General features: G+C 40.9%; 1 protein-coding gene across 1 annotated transcript in view; it reads left to right on the forward strand.

Annotated features, from left to right (window-relative positions):
• The first annotated feature begins 810 nt into the window (after positions 1 to 810).
• The window catches only part of DCT (dopachrome tautomerase), a 34,586-nt gene continuing 15,267 nt past the window's right edge, over positions 811 to 20,129 (forward strand). The window contains exons 1-6 of the mRNA XM_012534404.3: positions 811 to 1,561; positions 9,690 to 9,989; positions 12,607 to 12,707; positions 12,841 to 13,007; positions 15,144 to 15,323; positions 16,916 to 17,051. Coding sequence (XP_012389858.1) covers positions 1,267 to 1,561; positions 9,690 to 9,989; positions 12,607 to 12,707; positions 12,841 to 13,007; positions 15,144 to 15,323; positions 16,916 to 17,051 — 1,179 coding nt within the window. The 5' untranslated portion in view covers positions 811 to 1,266. The remainder of the gene's footprint in view (positions 1,562 to 9,689; positions 9,990 to 12,606; positions 12,708 to 12,840; positions 13,008 to 15,143; positions 15,324 to 16,915; positions 17,052 to 20,129) is intronic.

The raw sequence follows: 20,129 nt of genomic DNA on the forward strand, positions 1-20,129 counted from the left end.
CAGACCCTTATGGCACTAAGAGAGTCCTGTTTCTACCATGAGGAGGGAGTATGGATGTTCTCACAGGTGGCCACCGCTGCCCATCTGGACGCTCCCCTCACTGCCTCTGGAAGCACTGCGGAGGCGTTGCCTTCTAGACTGAAGCTGGACAATGCTTAACTTTAACATAAATCAAAAGACATCATTTGTAAGCCCTTGCTCCAAATTGTCCCACTGCCTCTTGACAATTAGACAATGACAATTTTGAATTTCTGGTGGCATGGTACTTTGTGTAATTAAAAAAAAAAATCTGCTGCAGAGACGTGCTGAATAGGAGAATAGTACCTTATTATTTGGAGGGAAGAGGGTCCTTCATTGTGAATTGTGGAACAAAGCAATTCCTTGTTCGTCAGCCCTCAATAAATGTTTCTTTATTTGTGAAGTTGTGTGATGGCCTGTAGTGGTCTTTCGCGCACATCAGGGAGCAGTCAGGAGGGAGCTGCAGTTAGCAGTGGGGCTGGTCTATGAAGGGCCTTTGACGCCGAGCTCACTGCATCTATTGACTCCCCAGGAAGTCTGAGGTCACAAGCTTGCCTGGAGCACATGAGCCCAGATAATGAAGATGGTTTGGCCTTCTTGAAACAAAGCCGGAAACTTTATCTACTTCATTGTGCACTTCGGGTCATGTGCTAACGACGAGGATTTGTCTAATACTAATCCCCCTAATGAAGGCTTCTCCCAGCCCTTACACAAACCCCACAAGGCCCCGTGATTTGGCAAGCCAGGCAGAATAAAGGCGAAACGGCGTTTGGCTTTTGAACTGAGTTCAAGGCAATTAAAGCCATGGACTAAGGAGGAAAGGAGGGGGTTTAGAAATACCAGTATAATAAGTAGTATGACTGGAGCGCTCCGTCAATTAACTCAATGAGACAAAGCCTGATTTCACGGGGGAAGGCGGTGAGAAGCGCTACCCTCATTAAATCTGGCCATTAGAGGTGCTTCTAATGGAATTAACTTTGTTTTAGTGGTCTGAGTTATATAAAGTAGTCTGTGCATGTGCACGTACACACGTGCACACAGGCAGGTTCTGTAATTTTTGTGGGTCTTTCTTTCAAGAGGAGAGGAATAGAACGCGAAACAAAAATACACCCCCCAAACCGCAAATCCCCAAAGAACAAAAATCAAAAACGGGGTGGATGCTCCAGTGCTCAAGAGTGGAAGACAAGAGGAAAGCAGGACAGAGGCGAGGAGTGGAAGGCGCGAGAGAGTCCTCCCGGTTATAAAGCCATGAGCCCCCTTCGATGGGGGCTTCTGCTCGGCTGCCTGGGCTGTGCGCTCCCGCCGCGGGTGCGGGCGCAGTTCCCCCGGGTCTGCATGACGGTGGGCAGCCTGCAGGCCAAGGAGTGCTGTCCGCCGCTGGGCACCGACACGGCCGACGTCTGCGGCTCTCGGGAGGGCCGGGGCCAGTGCGCGGAGGTGCAGATCGACACCAGGCCCTGGAGCGGTCCTTACGTCCTGCGCAACCAGGACGACAGAGAGCGGTGGCCACGGAAGTTCTTCGACCGGACCTGCAGGTGCACAGGTGAGGAAGGCGGGCAGACGTGCGCATGCGCCCAGTTGGGTGGGGCAGGCCCGCTGGGAAAAGGGCCCCTTCCAAGGAAGAGATGGGACTTGTGAGATGCTTAGACTAGGCTTTGAAAAGCAAACCAAGTTGGTCCATCGTAGGCAGGGAATTGAGTAAGGCTGATGTCTTGGTATACTCTTCACACCCTTTGTATATCTAGCTATGAACACTAAATAAATATTCCGTGGGCCAAGCTTCGTTATATGAACGCGTGCCGACACACCACGGGCTTGTCTGTTGGAGGGGGTAGCTAAAGGGCCCAAGAGCCAGCTTTGAAACTCAGAGCAAAAGTCCTTTCAAGATGGATTCAGTGCCCTCTCCTTCTGAAATGGGTTTGCGCTTGTTGAAGAGGGTGGTGGGTGAGGCCTGGCATCTGGAAGACAGACGTCGAGGGTAGGTGTTCTGTAGTCCGCGTCTCAGCGTTCCTAATGATTTGAACAGGTCTCAAGCAGGATACGTCTTGCTCGTGAAGGTTATGATTGGGTTGTAATTTTGCCAGCATCGGAGAGATGTGGCATGCCAGAGCTTTCTCCGCGAGCTGAAGAACAGAGGCCGGTTAGGAGATAAAAATGGCTTTTTTCCCTCTTACCTGGGTTTGATGTGAGCGTTTCAAAATTTGCTTCAATGTCTCTCTTTTAGACCTTGGTCTCTCTTATTACCTGTTTCTTTGAAATCTCTGTGCACTTCTTAATCCTCCGTCTCTTCTGAGCCATGTCAAATCCTCTTTCGCGGGCCTCCCCTCCAGTGTTCAGCAAACATGCACAGCAGTGATAAACACTCAGAGGCTGTCAGGGCATGTGGAATACAAAACACATAAGCCATAACTTTAGCAAAGCCCTTGGAAACTGTTCTACAGTGTCTAGCCACACAAGAGCTTTTTCCTTTTGAAATTATGTTTTTATTGATGTTCTTATATGATACTGGCACATAGGAAAATACAGATAATTGAGCTACCTAAGGACATAAAAAGGTAAACTAAGGGAATATACAAAGGGCTGTGATGTGGATGTAGGAATGATATTAGATGTTTTTAACTTAAATTCTGAAACTATTTTTTATACAGTGGATAAACAGGATCCTATTGTATAGCACAGGGAACTATATTCAGTATTCTGTAGTAAACCATAATGGAGAAGAAAAAAATTCTGGCTTTATAATCATTTTGTAGTCATATTGTTAATTCTGTGATTCAAAGGAACTGTTTTGTCTTGGGGTATTATTGTGACAAAAAGTTTTTAATAGCATGTTGAATATATGCTGTTCATTTTTTCTAAGCTAGTTGAGCATTTGCTTCTGTAGACATTATCTTGTAGATTCTCATGGTTTTTCAGTCTAATGAGAGGCAGCAGGTTTCATATTACTTGTGGGATTGGAAACCACACTACAGAGTGACTTGTCTATGACTCAAAAATTCTTCTAGAAAACTTGTTTCCAGGTCAATTAATGATAGAGTACCACAAGTTACAAAGGTTGGGAATCTCCATTTTATAGAATCCTGGGGGCAGAAGACATTAGGAACTCAGATATAACTGTTAACTCTCCTTATCACCATCTACTCTATATTTCTGACCTGACTAGCAAGTTTTTTAAAAAGTGGAGATGGAAGGAATCAAGGATGGCAGAATAGAAGAGATAATTGCAGTCTCCCTGTCCTGAGGGAATGGTTATAAATATTCCTCTAGAAGTGGCAGTAAATTAGGGTCACAGTGACCTAAGTTGTCTCCCTCCTCCAGGATTTGATCTGTCTAGACTCATTCAGGACCATAGCTCTTTCCATCCCAACTTTGGATGGCTCTACTCATGTTGGCTAGACGGTCTTTGTCTTTGAGCCTCAGCGTACCAGGCTAGGTCCTTAGTGACTGAGCTGGACAGCTATTTGGTATACATAATAATCACCGTGATGTGTCATATGCCTCAAAGCAAGACACATGTCTTTCAGTTTATTCTCCCTAAAGAGTGAGTTGCTTGCTTTCTGAGAGTAATTTCTTCATGATTTAGAAGGCAGACTTCAGAAGTTAAACCTGATCTCTGGTAGCCTCAAAATTCTTTTGCAAATAGAATCACTGGGATTCTTCTGGTGTCACCCAAAATTTATTAATGAAGAAATGTATATTAGCAACCAGACTGTTGATGACCTTGAGCTTTGTTAATACAGTGGAAAGATAAACACACCATTCATCTCTTGATGGACATTTAGGTTGTTTCCACATCTTGGCCATTCGGAATAATGCAGCAATGAACATGCGGATGCCAATATCTTTTTGAGATCCTGATTGAAATTCTTCTGGTTAAATACTCAGATATGGGATTGCTGGATTATATGATAGTTTTATTTTTAAGTTTTTGAAGAACCTCCATACTGTTTTCCACAGCAGCCGCACTAATAGTGTGCAAGGGTTCCAATTTCTCTGCATCCTCGCCAAGTGGTATGTATTTGCAACTTAATACCGTTCAGCTCTACAAAAGAAGGAAATCTTGCAGTATGCAACAACATGAATGAAACCGGAGGCCATTATACTCAGGAAATAAGTCAGTCACAGAAAGATAAATACTGAATAATCCCACTTATATGGGCATCTAAAATAGTCAAATTCATAGAATCAAAGAACGGAATGGTGGTTACCAGGAGCTGGGAGGAAGAGGAAGTAGAGGGTTACTAATCAATAGGCATAAAGTTTCAGTTAGCAACATGAGTAGGTCCTAGAGTTCTGTACAACAGAACTGTATAACATTCTACCTAGAGTCAACAATAATATATTGTACCCTTAAATATGTGTTAAGAGGATAGATCTCATGTTGGCTATTCTTATCACAATTAAAAAAACCACACACAAAAACCCATAGTCTCCTCGATCTTGAAGTTGGTAAAAGATTTTAGCTCAATAAAAAGAAATAAATGCAAACTCTGAGGGGGAAAAAAACCCCTAAATTATGTGCTCAAATTCTCTAGAGAGAACTTCTCTATTCTCTGTGGGGATAAATTGAATCCCCCAAATTACTGAACTTAATTGTCAAGAAGTGGTAAATTTTAGGAGACTTTGGCATTAGCCATTCACCTTCCAAGTCTCACCTGCCAGTTGGCATTCCTAAGCATAGACCAGCTGCAGCTGGGTCTTTGGATTTTTGAAAAATATGTGCACCAAATGGTTTATGAACAATTATCTGAGAACTTCTTGTTTGTACAAGTGACTAAGTGCCTCCACTTTCCAATCTCTGAAATGGGGATAATGATGAAACCACATTTGTAAAATCCTTTTGAACTCTGTAAATGAAAGGCCTCATGTGAGTATAAAGTATTGTCATTAATATAATAGAATCTCTAATTAAAAGGAATAGGCTATTTAGAGCTCCTTGTAAATTCACTGATCGGTGGTCTTTAAGCTTAATTAATCTAATAGCCCTTGGAGGTTGAGCTGATGCAGTTCATGTAGGAATGTGCATTGTTTGGTTGTTCTCATTCTCTTTCCATTTTCTCCCCAGTCCTAAGTAGGTATAAGACTTTGTCTTTTTAAATTTAATTTTTACTCAAGGACATACTCAGTGATAGACTGGTATCTAGGGATCCTTTCTTTTTTCTCTCTCCATTTCCCAGTGAGATAACGCAATCCTTTCTAAAAGGGCCCCGTTCATTTATATATCTATATATCTATATCTATATGTATATCTATATCTATATCAATGTCTATATCTATATCTATATCTATATCTGTATCTTGGCTGCTGCTATTGGTGGATTAATGGAAAAATTTAACTCATTAAGTTGATGTTAGGAAATACTAGGAAATCTAAATTAAAGAAATAAACACTTTGTGTGCTAGGCTTTTATGTTATTGCACTTTTCAGTTGTCTTCAGCACTTTAACAAATTCTTTAAATCAGGGTTAGAAGCTCAAATATGAAAGGGGTCTGACTGCAGAGCTGTGGGGTATATTTTCTCTGAGACATGCTGGAAAAGGGATTTTTTTATCAAATACATTTATGGGTCATAGGTGAGCTCAGATCCACACAAATGCTTTCTTATTAGCATTTCTACATTGCTTTTCAGGGGCAACTCTGGCTTCATGAGATGTCTTTGTTCAACATAATTGTGAAGCATCTCTGGTCTTCTGAGTCAGAATCAATCATTTTGTCTTTTGTCATTCATGGTGTTTGGTTAATTTTTGTTTTCACTTTTCCCACAGTTAGAATTGCGTTGATATTTCGTTCCACCCATGTTCCTCGTCCCACTAGATGAAGGCACTGTGCCTTATTTTTGTATCCTCTAGGGCTTAATGCCTTTTATTTAGTTATTCATGACTCCTTCATCAGCCACCCAACCAATGTTTATTTAGCACCAATTACGTTAGGCCCTTCAGGTACAAAGGGGAAGAAACCCCAACATAATTTTTGATGTGTCCACAGCGTAGTGGATGAGTAAGACAGGTACGAAAACAGATACTTAGACCATACGACTTGATAAGTGGTATCTGGTAAAACTAGTAATGGTAACACTTCATACAGAACTTACTATGTACCAATACTACTCTATATTAACATGATTGCTTTCCATAAGAACCTGATGAAGTAGAACTCTTATTCCAATAGGACAGGCTTTGAGAGGTCAAGTCCAAAGTTACCACGTGTGGCAATTGCATGAATGTACATAAAGCTGTGGGTGCACAGAGCAGGGCATGATTAGTTTTGACCTCCTTTTAGGTATTAGGTGTTAATAAATTATTTGTTGAATAAATGAATGAGGGAGATAATTAGTTATTGGTAATTTTGTTTCTAGCAACCAAAAAGAATCATGGTAGAGAAAATGCAAAGATCTTAAAACTCATGGTCTAAGTTATGAGTTACTCAATTTTAATAATGAGACCCCAAAATTCAAAGTCGAGTTTTATGCCTTTAAATCTAGAAATGTATCGAATTTACTATTTTGAAATTTGTGTGTGCTATTTCTTAGCATTTTGGAGGAAGGAATTGCTCTCCTCTTGTAGAGCTATGACTACACATTCACCTCCAATCACCTGGCTGTAGGTAAACAGCTGGAAGTTTAGGTATTTAGTATTCTTCACATGCATTTTGTTCAATCACTTCTCAAAAAATATTCCTATAGAAGCTGCCAAATTAAGGGATACATTTTAATCAAAGTTGTTTTAAAAATAGATATTATACAATTTTAGTAGTTACCCCAAGGGAAAATAAATAGACACCAAGCTCCGTGAAGCCTGAAGTGCCTTGCATAGCATTTGATACTGTAGTAGCTGTTGAATAAATATTTGTTAAATAATTTATATTTAATAGCTTCACTCCAGTGATCAACATAAATTTTAATGTTTAATGCAGACTATTCAAGAACTTGATTTTCAGTCTTGGGACTAGTAGAATTTTCCCTTTTAAGTATTTTTTTTAAACTTACGTTCTCATTTGGTGTTGAAACAGGAAAATACAAGTAAGCTGCGTAAGAGTAGGTAGAATATTTTGTATGTTACAAAGAGCATAGAACCCAAATTTTTTTTTAAAAATTCTTCTTATGATATTTTTAAGGACATTTTCCTTAACCATCAAAAAATCCATTGGGTTAATACAGGAGGCCTGTGCATTTTCTTCACGTAGAACACATGCTAATCGTTTTGTTTTCATGTTATTGGAAAATTTTCTTTTCCTTTAGAGATCCAAGTAACCCTCTCTTTTCTATGGTCATAATATGTTTTACTTGCATCTATTTTGGTACTTGTAGTTTATCAAAATTATTTGCAAGGCCTGCTTTTCCTTCTAATTCACAAGGGAGAGAAAGGAAGAAGAAAACTGAGGTTTATTGAATCATCTACTACGTGCTCTATACTCCTTTATTTTTATTAAAAAACTTAAATTTCAGCTTTATTGACATTAACTGACAAATAAAATAGTAAGATATTTAAAGCGTCCATCGTGGTGATTTGGCTTTATGCTTCTTTCATTCATTAAAGAAATATTCATTTGTACAAGGCCAAGCATAGGCCTAGGCAGCAGGATAACTGCCTTCCAGTTGTCTGTAGCTGAGACCAGTAGATGTCTACAGTTGACATGATTAATTCAATGAAAAAGGAAATCTGAGGTGTCATAGGAGCACAGCATGAGATCATCACCCTGATGTGTGGGATCAAGGATGGCCTTGCAGAGAGCCCATCGTGACGCTTAAAGGTGGAATAGGTAACCCATGCAAAGAGGAATGTAGGGAGACCGTGAGGGAAAAGTGTTCTAGACAGAAGGAAGAGCAAGTAAAAAGATCTGGGAGGGGCTTCCCTGGTGGTGCAGTGGTTGAGAGTCCGCCTGCTGATGCAGGGAACGCGGGTTCGTGCCCCAGTCCAGGAAGATCCCACATGCCGCGGAGCGGCTGGGCCCGTGAACCATGTATCAAAAAAAAAAAAAAAAAAAAAAAGATCTGGGAGGAGGGGTAGGAAGAGAAGGAAGGGAGATTGTCACTCACGTTAAATGCTTTACATAACCCCTCTCATCCCCTAGGAGATAAGAGTTATTATCCCTTTTTGTTTCGACATTTCATGCCAATAATATTTAAATGTTTATTCTAACTTATTACCACCTAAGGAATGAGGTGCTGGTCATACCAAAAGCAATAATCAAGGCTAAAAAGGGAAAAGTCAAGCTAAGATAATTTAAACTTTAGATGCTAATCAGAAAGATGCCTAGAGCTTGGTATGACTAGTCCTCAGTCCCTGGGGTGATAACAAACAAAGCAGAGCCGTTTGTTTGCGCTTCCTGACACCACGGCAGCTAATTCACCTGCCAGCCTCCACTGATTTTGTCTTAACTCTGTCTCCTTTGTGAAATAAACCAGCTTTTTAAATGTTGGATTCCACCTTAATTCCTGGAAGTCAGCTTAGTTATTTTGGTTCCACCTTTAGCTTGGTGTATATTCTCTTCCTTCTCTAAATCAATGACCTATTTTGCAGCAGCCCTTCCATATGTGCTGCAGGGGAGGGGGGCCCAGCAGTGATGACATCCAAGGCTGCAGCTCAACCCCAGGAAGGGACCCCCCCCCCCCACGGCATGACCCGTGAGAGGAAGGGAACGTGGAAGGCAGCAGTGTTTCAGTTTGCTAGCGCTTCCATAACAAAGGACCATGGACTGGGTGACACACAGAAACTTATTTCCTCACAGTTCTGGAGGCCTGAAGTCCCAGAACAAGGTGTCGGCAGCTGGGATTCTTCTGAGGCCTCTCTTGCTGGCTTGTTGGTGGTGTCTTCTCCCTGTCTTCACATCATCTTCCCTCGGTAACTGTGTCCAAATTTCCTTTTCTTATGAGGACACCAGTCATGTTGGATTAGCCAATGATCATTCCCCCCAATGACTTCATTTTAACTTACTTTTTTAAAGACCCTATCTCCAAAGATAGTCATATACTGAGGTACTGGGGGTTAGGACTTCAGCATATGAATTTTGTGGGGACTCAGTTCAGCTCATAACAGCATGGAATTCATTTCCTGTCCTATTTCTTTGCTGGGAATATTTCTAGGAACTCTCCAGTGTTCAGTCCACTTGGAGAGACAAACATTTCAAGAGGAGAGTAAGGAAAAGCAATTGATCTTCTCTTCTGTTCTACCCCAGAAATGTCTTCCAAACTACATAAGCTTCCTCTTCCATCTTTCCCTTAATTTTTATTATTTATTTATTTATTTTTACATATGATACATGTATTTATTATACCTACTAGGTGTGTTCTCTTTGGGAAATATGAATCTCTTTGAGACATAGGTTGTTCATTTTTTTTGTTTTCCCACAAATACTGGGGCCTTTTGAGCAGGAAGGTCTATATTTTACTAACATCTAGAACCAGCAGCTAACATGGTGTCTAAGATGTAGTCAATACATATGAAATACATAAATGAACACAATTTTAAGGAAGGGCCAGGACGTGAACGAATAGAAATTTTTCATTTTCAGTCACAAAGCAAAAACAGACATAAAAATGATACAGACAACAAGTGCTATGGTCATTCAAAGAAGGCATAGAATAGATCCAACAAGGATCTCCTCTATGGCACAGGGAACTATACTCAATATTTCGTAATAACTTGTATCCCTTAATTTTTAAAATGCACTAGGAAACTTTGCCGGCTATAACTGTGGAGACTGCAAGTTTGGCTGGACTGGCCCCAACTGCGAGCAGAAGAAACCCCTGGTTGTCCGGCAGAATATCCACTCCTTGACCCCTCAGGAGCGTGAGCAATTCTTGGGCTCCTTAGACCTCGCAAAGAACACGCCGCATCCCGACTACGTGATCACCACGCAACACTGGCTAGGCCTGCTCGGGACCAACGGGACCCAGCCACAGATCGCCAACTGCAGCATTTATGATTTCTTTGTGTGGCTCCATTATTATTCTGTTAGAGATACATTATTAGGTGAGTCTTTTTTTTTCCCTGAGTTTAAGGTATTTTATTACAGGTTTGGGATTGGGGGTGGGTTGGTGGGTGGGAAGTACTTTCAGGCAAGTTAACTGACAAGAGAAAAACCTCTCAAGGAATCAAAGAGGAATTAGGTTTATGAAAGTCATTGAATTATCGGATGCTGCCCAGTGTTAGAATGCAGTGGTTTCTCCCTGGACGTTGGCTGCGGACATTTGAAAATGTTCTCTCCTATAGTCTGTGTTTTTGGTTCAGGGTCTAAACTCTTCTCTCCAAAGCTATTCATCCTCAAAGGCAAGAGTTGGTGAGGTGGAGGCAAATTCCTTTTGATTCCAGAAGAAAACATGTCTAAATCTGACCATGGAAGCCTTCTCTGACCTATTCTAAAAGCAAGTGAAGCTTCTTTGTGCAGAATCAGAGTATTGGTATTGGAAGTGTGTATCGCACTAAACTCACATGTATTAGTTGTAAGACTTTCAGGTCATCGCTCGTGGTGCCCATGCACTGCTGTAATGCCCAGGGCTTTTGGACTTGAATTGTGAAGGAAAAGGATGAGCTGGGCCACAGCAATGTAGCTTGGCTCAGCCCTTTGAACCACAGTTAGGCTGGATGCTTGAGAAAATGGCACCCTGCTCTCCCAGATACTAAAACCTGGGGCCTGGGATGGGAGCTGTCTGTTAGGAACGTCATTCATCTGGTACATCAAATTTTATCCTCTGTTATTTTCAGTCAGGGGAAAGCCATGGCCACCAGTTAGCTCCAGGAAGGCTGGAGTCCAGTCCAGATCCTGCTCCGTGCTGTCCTGAACTTTGGCTCTATTTGCAATTATCCCCTCTTCTGGGGCTTCTCTTTGGGGTCAGGGTGAATGAAGATACAGAGCTCACTTTGAATAGTAAGATTCTCATTTGAAATCATCTGTCCTTGTGTTTATCGCTCACTCCCCCTCACTTGATGCCCCCTCATCATTTTGTTTTGAGAACTTTAAACTCCGTTTTGCATTAAAACATTTACAAAGGGCTGCGTAGCCGACATCAGTGACAGCAGTTTTTTCCCCTCAGTGTCTTTTAAAAACTTGCCTCATAGGTAAGCGTCTGTCTTTCTTTATCGGTAGGTACGGAGGCTCTTCTGGCTATAAACCTTTATTGTTTTCCTGTCATCACTCTGAGGAATTTTTGCTTTATGAGAGGGTAGTCTCTCAAGAGGAAAAGAAAACTATAGTTTCTGGTTGCATCTAGGAATTAAATTTATATTCATTTCTGTTCATCTCTCTGAAGTTATCATGGGTACTTTGAAAAAGAACTAAAGTTAGCTAAAGTTACTACATAACCATCAAAAGCTGTTATGAGAGGGAGAAGAAGGATAGAACAGGCAGTAAGGAGGTCATTAAATCTCCCAAAGCTTTTCACTAAAATTGGCAGTTCCAGAGGCCAGCCAAATTGGTTGGAATGTATTTTTCTCTCTTCTGGGCTCGGCAGCCATGCCTGTCAGCTAATAGTTGTAACTGATTGATGGCTGAGGTAGAATCCGTGGAAGTGCCTTTCGGTTACATAAATGCTGAATTTGGACTAAGTGCAGTTGAAGTTGCTTTATTATTCATTAGTCCCTCCCTATAAATACATGCTTTTGTGAGGAATAGGTTAGAAAATGTCTTTTAGAAATATATTTCATTTAGGTCTTGATCTCTTTTGGGGGATACTCATTCTATCTTCATGAAACATTGCTTAAAAATTAAATTTATAACAGGAGCTCTTAAGATGACCTGAATTTCTCTGCTGTCAATCAAACTTTCAAGAGATGAAGGAGAATTTATCCTAAAACTGCTAGTTGCTGCTGAGATTGTTTTGTTGTTGTTGCTTTCAGAGAGATAAATGACAAAAACAGTTGTTTTCTCTTATGGTTACCAAAGGGGAAAGGGGGGGATAAATTAGGAATTTGGGATTAACATATACACACTACTATATATAAAATAGATAAAGGGCTTCCCTGGTGGTGCAGTGGTTAAGAATCCGCCTGCTGATGCAGGGGACACAGGATTGAGCCCTGGTCCGGGAAGATCCCACATGCCACGGAGCCACTAAGCCCGTGCGCCACAACTACTGAGGCCCACACGCCTAGAGCCAGTGCCCTGCAACAAGAGAAGCCACTGCAATGAAGCCACTGCAAAGCTCACGTACTGCAATGAAGAGTAGCCCCTGCTCGCTGCAACTAGAGAAAGCCTGCGCGCAGCAACGAAGACCCAATGCAGCCAAAAATAAATTAATTAATTAATTTTAAAAAATTGATAAAGAACAAGGGCCTACTGTATAACACAGGCAACTTTATTCAGTATCCTGGAATAAACCATAATGGAAAAGAATCTGAAAAAGAATATATATATATGTATACATATATTTATATATATATACATATAGATATAAACTGAATCCCTTTGCTGTACACCTGAAACATTATAAATCAACTATACTTCAATAAAAAAATAATTAATTAATTAAAAAAAGTTGTTTTCCGACTAAAACATCACGGACTTATTGGCTCTGCAGCACCTCCCAGGTAACATTTAACATATAAAAAAAATCTATTCTGTGACCTCTAACATGTTTCCCAATTGTTTTAGGACCAGGGCGCCCATACAAGGCCATAGATTTCTCACACCAAGGCCCCGCCTTCGTTACCTGGCACCGCTACCATTTGTTGTGGCTGGAAAGAGATCTCCAGGTTGGTCCAAACATTAGTTTCTTTTCATTTTGTTTTGTGTTTGGTCAAGACCCATATGAGTCTTTGCTTTATACAGTTTCTTGTTGTATCTGATGACATGAATTAAATGACTGGTCATGCCCTTTGCTTTTAGCGTCTCACTGGCAATGAGTCCTTTGCTTTGCCCTACTGGAACTTTGCCACCGGGAGGAACGAGTGTGACGTGTGTACAGACCAGCTGCTTGGGGCTGCAAGACAAGATGATCCGACTCTGATTAGTCAAAACTCCAGATTCTCCAGCTGGGAAATTGTCTGTGATAGGTAATCGCATGTGTACCTGCAGCAGAAATCCAGAGATTTTATTTTCTTATGTCTGAGAGATGGAGAATAACTTTACGATTCTCTTTCTAATGCATGTTGGATTCTGTTTACATGTTTCTGAACAGTATTTTCCTGAGGGAGGTGGGATTTTAAAAAACCCTGAGCCCTTTAAATAAAAAGAAAATAGAGGTCTGGAAATCACACTTGTGAATTGAATATGCTTGGCCATCACTTTGAGATCAACTGTCTTAAAATGAGAAGTATTTCCTGTATTCAACCAACATGTCTTAAGCACTGATCATATTCTAAGCAGTTTAATAGTGCTGGGAATACAAGGATGAATAAAATATAGCTTCCCTTTGGAATATCATTTTATACTTACAAAGGTAGAAGGCTGGTAAACAAATTACAATATAACGTGAGAAGTATTTTAATAGGTGTATGTCCAAAGCCAAGAAGAGAATCAGTGAGAGTCTTTTAAGAGGTGGAGACACGAGTATTCTGAGACTTCAAGGAGGCACAGATCTCTCAACCAGAGGCAGGGGAGGGTAGTGTGTCCTAGACGGAGGGAACATCATGTATGTAGTTAGGAAAGTCCCTAGAAGCAGTCTGATATGGCTGGGCCATAGGGTGCTGGGGGGTTGAGGGGAACAGGAAATGGGGTGGTGAGACGAATCTCTAAAGTACTAAAATCGGGTCATGTGCATCTGGTGTAGAAACTTTTTTCTACCATAAGTGACACCAGCAAATGTTTGTTATTTGCAAAAAAAAAAGGAAGTACCAAAGAACACACAAGCAGCCCATACCCCACAAAGAACTCTGTCCTCAGGGATTCCTTGAATTTGTTTCTCTTTCCTGGCACACATGTCAGGAAAAGATTCCCCAAGAAGCTCTTCCGTCTTCCTGTATTCATTTGTTTCCTCCACGATCCTCCTGTTTTGAACTCCACTATACTAGTGCCCTTGTCCCTTGTCTTTCGACCGCTCCATGGCACAGAGCTTTGTTGTCCACGCCCCAGGCTGGGCATGTGCGTGTTTTCGGGGGTCTAGGTCTAGCTCACTGTGATCCCATCTTCTACATCCTAAGCTTTTCCTACAGCCCTCCAGGCAGTGCTCATAGGGATGTAGTAAGTGCTTTGTACATGACTTAATGTCGTTCCATAAGGGCACCATTTCTCATAGTGCCTTGGGCTATTAATAGGTGGTATGTGAAAAGAGACTCCTCTGATCAAATAAATTTAGAGAATGCTGAGTTAAAAGGGTTTTAAAAATTTTAGAACGTCTCAGAGCCTTTCATAAGTAACCGTGTTCTTATTTTTCAAGAGGGGCTTAAACTTATCTGACCCTGACACCCTTATTTCACAGACCATCTCACTGGAACACACTTGGGAAAGGCTGCCTTGGAGGCTGTTTTTTGTCTAGTTTTTAGGTACTGGCGTCTTTCATCCTCATGTGCGCTGATTCTGTTCTCACACACCCAGTATGATCCCCTCACCCATTAAAATGCACACAGAAACATCTTGAAAATTTGATCTCTACCAAATGGAATACTGTTTTGATGGTGGAATTCCAGGCCCCAACAGGCATGTAGGATATAATCTTATGGGCACGGGACCTTCCCAGCATCCACGTTTACCAATTAACCATCCCTTCTGCCTTAGAACATTTTCTAATACAGCGTCTCTCCTAATACTTCTCCTCCATATAGTTTCACGTGTTTTCACTCTGACCACCTTCATTTGCCTTCATTTTGCCTGAAATGCTTTCCTAGCTTTACTTCTGCCCAAACTGGCTTAGCTCAATATTAATACAGTCTAGCCTGGTCACTCCTCAGTTACTCAAGATTCAGATGCACGTAACAGGAGTCACCGTCTTGCCTAGTAAACCCTCTTACTGTCTTTCCAATGGAATGGTAATTTTTCTTCATTATTTATGTGTTGATTCATATTTCACGCATCTATGTTTTTGAAAATCCTTAATCCATAATTGCTTTTGGAAGCAGTCCTTTTACCACATATTTTTGACCCTTGTAAGGTAACTGTAGTAACATTTTACCATGACTATAACCTTGATTGGTTTGCTGGGCTCAAAGTTATGATACTATCCATATTATTTCTAATCTCCTTACGCATCTTAGCTTGGACGACTACAACCGCCGGGTCACCCTGTGTAATGGAACCTATGAAGGTTTGCTGAGAAGAAATCAAGTGGGAAGAAACAGTGAGAAATTGCCAACTTTAAAAGACATACAAGATTGCCTGTCTCTCAAGAAGTTTGACAATCCTCCTTTCTTCCAGAACTCTACCTTTAGCTTCAGGTTGGTGCTCTGAGCTCTGCGACCCTGGCGTTTTACGATACTTCTAGATTTTCACGCCTGTGGTTGTAATGAACTGGAAGGAAATCCAGGTGTTGGGAGACATCAAAGCTCAGTAATAGGGAAGCACTTGGTAAAAGAGGGTAACAAGGCATCAGTGTCAAGGAAGTCATCATCCACCTACTATCATTAATAGCGTAGTTTGAATATCTTCTAACTCAGCCATTCAAAACCACCTTTTGTATTTGTAATTTCTGTACACATAAAAGTACAGTCTTCAGAACCAAGGCACCTCACTAAATAGAGTAATTTTGAAATATTTGCTCATGATTTTTCTTTTCTCCCTTAAAAAAATGTCAACCATAGACCTTAATATTGGGGTCTGAGATCTCAGAGGAGTATTACAGATTAAATGCAACTCAGATTACAGCACAGCAATGACATTACAATACTTGAAATTTAAAGGCCAACTAATAATTTTCTCCCTCTAAAAAGACAGTAAGCATGATGAGAAATATGTATGGCTATAAATAAGATTTTAAACAAACATCTTTGAAGCTCCAAAAAAGAATGGCAGATAGACTCATGGTCTTCTCCCAAACTGAATTCTCTCTCTCAACCGTGTGTAAATTATACAATTGGTGTGTTATCTGGGGCCAGGGGCAGGGTAGGCTGAACTTACTGCAGAGGTCGTGCCTAGTGTAGCAGAGCCCAGAGTCTGTGCTGGGGTTGGACACATCCCTCAGAATAGTGTCAAAGGTGAGGTGAAGGATGACCTTTACCTTGAAAAGGAGCATGCATTAGTTTTTCATTGTGATACAAGTGCAGTCGACACAGATTGCATTCCATATAGATTTTAGTTAAGCGAGTGTTTTTCAAAGTGTGGCGCCCAGACCATCATAATTGACATCACCTGGGAGTTAGGTAGAAAGAACCACAATTGTTAGGACCCAGCCTGTACCTACTGAATCAGAAACTCTGAAAGTGGGGCATGAAATATGTGTTTTTATTTTCCAGTGATTCTGATGTATGCTTAAATTTGAAGATCACTGAGTTAGGGTATGGACAATTAAAATTTCCTGAAAATGAGGAGGGGAAAAAAGAGAAAGGTAAGGGGAATTTGGGGATACGTTTAGAATGCTGAATGTATTACAGTCAAACAGCAGATCTATTCAGTGGAGAAATAGGAATATAAGATTATATGTGAATTCAAAAGAATATTTATTGATCTCAGACCATGTGCTGGGCATGGTACTGAGAACTGTAAATACAAATTTGAAGAAACCACAGTCTCTGTCCTCTAGAAGTTCATATCTAGCACGGGAGACAGATATGACGGTAAATAATTGTCATACAGTACACAAAAGATATAGACTCCAACCAAGCAGGTGTGGAAGTAGCATGGATTAGGAGTTCCCTTCTCTTTAGAAGATCTCATTAAAGGCTGTCGCTAATTCTTAGCTATTTAGCTACAACAGAGCTTCCCATTTCCCGATACAATCTCAAAATAGAAGACTATTATCTAGGCTGGAGACAATACAAAGGGACCTTTATCAATTCATGACTCTTGTCACTGACATACTGATTTCTCTCAGGAATGCCCTGGAAGGATTTGATAAAGCAGACGGGACCCTGGACTCTCAAGTGATGAACCTTCATAATTTGGTTCATTCCTTCCTGAACGGGACAAACGCTTTGCCACATTCTGCTGCCAATGATCCTGTTTTTGTGGTATGTTCAAAGACTCAGAAGAGATGAAAACTTTTCTAGATAATGTGTTGGATTTATGTGCTTTACAACAAGATTAAGGTTTGGTGTGTGTTTTATTCTCTGTGTGAATGGGATGTATGCATATGTAAGTTAATTGAAATCTACAGCATAGGGGTGGTTAGATAGCATTTGAAGTTCTCTAATCAGAAACCTATACTTTAGAGATGGTTAGCTTTGGAATGACCCTAGATGGGAGTTTACAGTCCAGAGGTGGATTCAAAAATTAGCATAATAATATTATAAATTATACCATAATTTAGCATAACATATCGTACATTAGCATACTGATGAGTGATTTTTCATTGGTGGGATGAGTGGTGTTGAAGGTAAGTGATGGGCTGGAAGTACTGTGCAGGTACTGTGACCCTTGCATGATGCCCAGGTACCTGAGGTCCAAAGCTCTGTTTGGTGTTTGGTCCTGGCTTCCCTCACTTCACAAAGGATTCTGGTTAAAAATGAGCTGCTTTTGGCATCAGAATATCAGAAATGTGGACTACTGGTCCCAACGTCTTACAAGGTGGGGGCTTGTCTGTGAGTCCTCCATTGCCATCTTTGTTCTTCTGTAGGATGGTCCTTGTTCCCTGGCTCTAACTTGATATCTCACATCACTTTTCAGGCTATCATTTCAGCCATCAGATTATGCCAAGCATTTTGATGTCTACCTTCTCTGCTATCTATCTACACATCTATTGACACCATATGTCTCTAAATAAGTTTTTATTAAAACACACATTTTAAATTATAAAATTTGTACATACAACTCATATTCATAAGAAAACATGTCACTCCTACCCAGTACTCCAAAATGCTGAGTAGAACAGCGGAATCCTCTGACAAATTGAGGATTAAATCAAGACCTTTCACTCCTACCAAAGGTGGTAATGGTGATGCTAGTAAGTTTTTTTGTTTTAAACATCTTTATTGGGGTATAATTGCTTTACAATGGTGTGTTAGTTTCTACTTTATAACAAAGTGAATCAGCTATGCATATACATATATCCCTGTATCTCCTCCCTCTTGCGTCTCCCTCCCACCCTCCCTATCCCACCCCTCTAGGTGGTCACAAAGCACCGAGCTGATCTCCCTGTGCTATGCGGCTGCTTCCCACTAGCTATCTATTTTACATTTGGTAGTGTACATATGTCCATGCCACACTCTCACTTCATCCCAGCTTACCCTTCCCCCTCCCCATGTCCTCAAGTCCATTCTCTATGTCTGCATCTTTATTCCTGTCCTGCCCCTAGGTTCTTCAGAACCACTTTTTTTTTTTTTTAGATTCCATATATATGTGTTAGCATACGGTATTTGTTCTTCTCTTTCTGACTTACTTCACTCTGTATGACAGACTCTAGGTCCATCCACCTCACTACAAATAACTCAATTTCGTTTCTTTTTATGGCTGAGTAGTATTCCATTGTATATATGTGCCACATCTTCTTTATCCATTCATCTGTTGATGGACACTTAGGTTGCTTCCATGTCCTGGCTATTGTAAATAGTGCTGCAATGAACACTGTGGTCCATGACTCTTTTTGAATTATGGCTTTCTCTGGGTATATGCCCAGTTGTGGGATTGCTGGGTCGTATGGTAGTTCTATTTGTAGTTTTTTAAGGAACCTCCATACTGTCCTCCATAGTGGCTGTATCAATTTACATCCCCACCAACAGTGCAGGAGGGTTCCCTTTTCTCCACACCCTCTCCAGCATTTATTGTTTGTAGATTTTTTTGATGATGGCCATTCTGACTGGTGTGAGGTGATACCTCACTGTAGTTTTGATTTGCATTTCTGTAGTTGCTAGTAATTTCATTTTCAATCCTAAGTCTCAAGGATTGCCAAATCTTATGTCCTTGTTTTGAGGAAACCCCCTAAGTGTGCAGGGCTTGACAACATTTTTCTGTCGATGGCCAGATAGCACGTGTTTTAGGCTTTGCAGGCCAGATGATCTCTGTTGTAGCTACGCAACCCTGCCACTGTAACATGAAAGCAGCCATAGACAATACATGAACAAGTGAGTGTATTACCCGAAGACTGGGTTCTGTCTCTTGGCCGACATTGAGCCAAAAGACACAACCAAGCCAAAGATTGATCCGAAGAAGGAAGGATTTATTGCTTGCAGCAAGTAAGGAGAACACTGGGGATATTTCCCAAAGCAGTGTCTCTGGGAACAGCAAAATTGAGGAAGTTTTAAGCTAAGGGTATATGAATATTCATGAAGGGGCTCGCGCAGAGGAGATTCAGCATAGAACTGGGGCAAAGGTCGACAGAGTCCAATCTTTAGTTGATTGAAGTCACAAGTCAGAAAAGGTTAACATCATCATCTCCTAGGTTCCAGTGATCAGGTGGTAGATCGCTAGAGGGGGGTTTAGATTCTTCAGAACAGCTCAAGAAAGTGCTTCAGGCCAATCTTTACCATTGAAACGGAACTGAGAGTTCCGTTTCAAAGACAGCTAACTTGTTGTCTTTGCTATAGTTACTTCTCTTGCCTGATAACAGTCAGTTTGTTCCTTTGTTTCCTTAAAACTGTTATTACTGAGGCCTGTTCAAGGGCAAGCATTGAGGACAGGCTTAGATCACAAAACGGCTTAGGCTTAAAATGGCCTCTCTTATGTCGAAAAGCTGTATCTGGTTCTTTCCCACCAGGGAGTCCCCCTCCCCTATCTGCCTACAAGTGTGGTGTTCTAATAAAACTTTATTGACAAGAACAGGCTGCGAGCCCTATTTACCCAGCAGGCTTTACTTTGCCAACCCCAGCTTGAAGGGATCAGTGTCTTGTCTGCCGTACAGATGTCTCTTTAGTCATCTTTCTCTTCCTGCTCTAGTTAGAAGCCCACATTATGACTTTATGGACGAGGAATTCCATGACTTACACGTAGTTCAAAGACACTAGATGTTTAATCGTCCTTGTCTTCATTACTTTTAATACCTTTAATATTTAAAATTTTGTTTTCTTTGGTATAAGTTATGTATATATAAATAGACAAAAAGCCACAGCCCTTCTCTGAAGGCACAGAAGGAGTAATGTTTTGGCACCAGCTCC

This window comes from Orcinus orca, chromosome 18 (assembly GCF_937001465.1).
Source record: "Orcinus orca chromosome 18, mOrcOrc1.1, whole genome shotgun sequence".
Lineage (NCBI taxonomy): Eukaryota > Metazoa > Chordata > Mammalia > Artiodactyla > Delphinidae > Orcinus > Orcinus orca.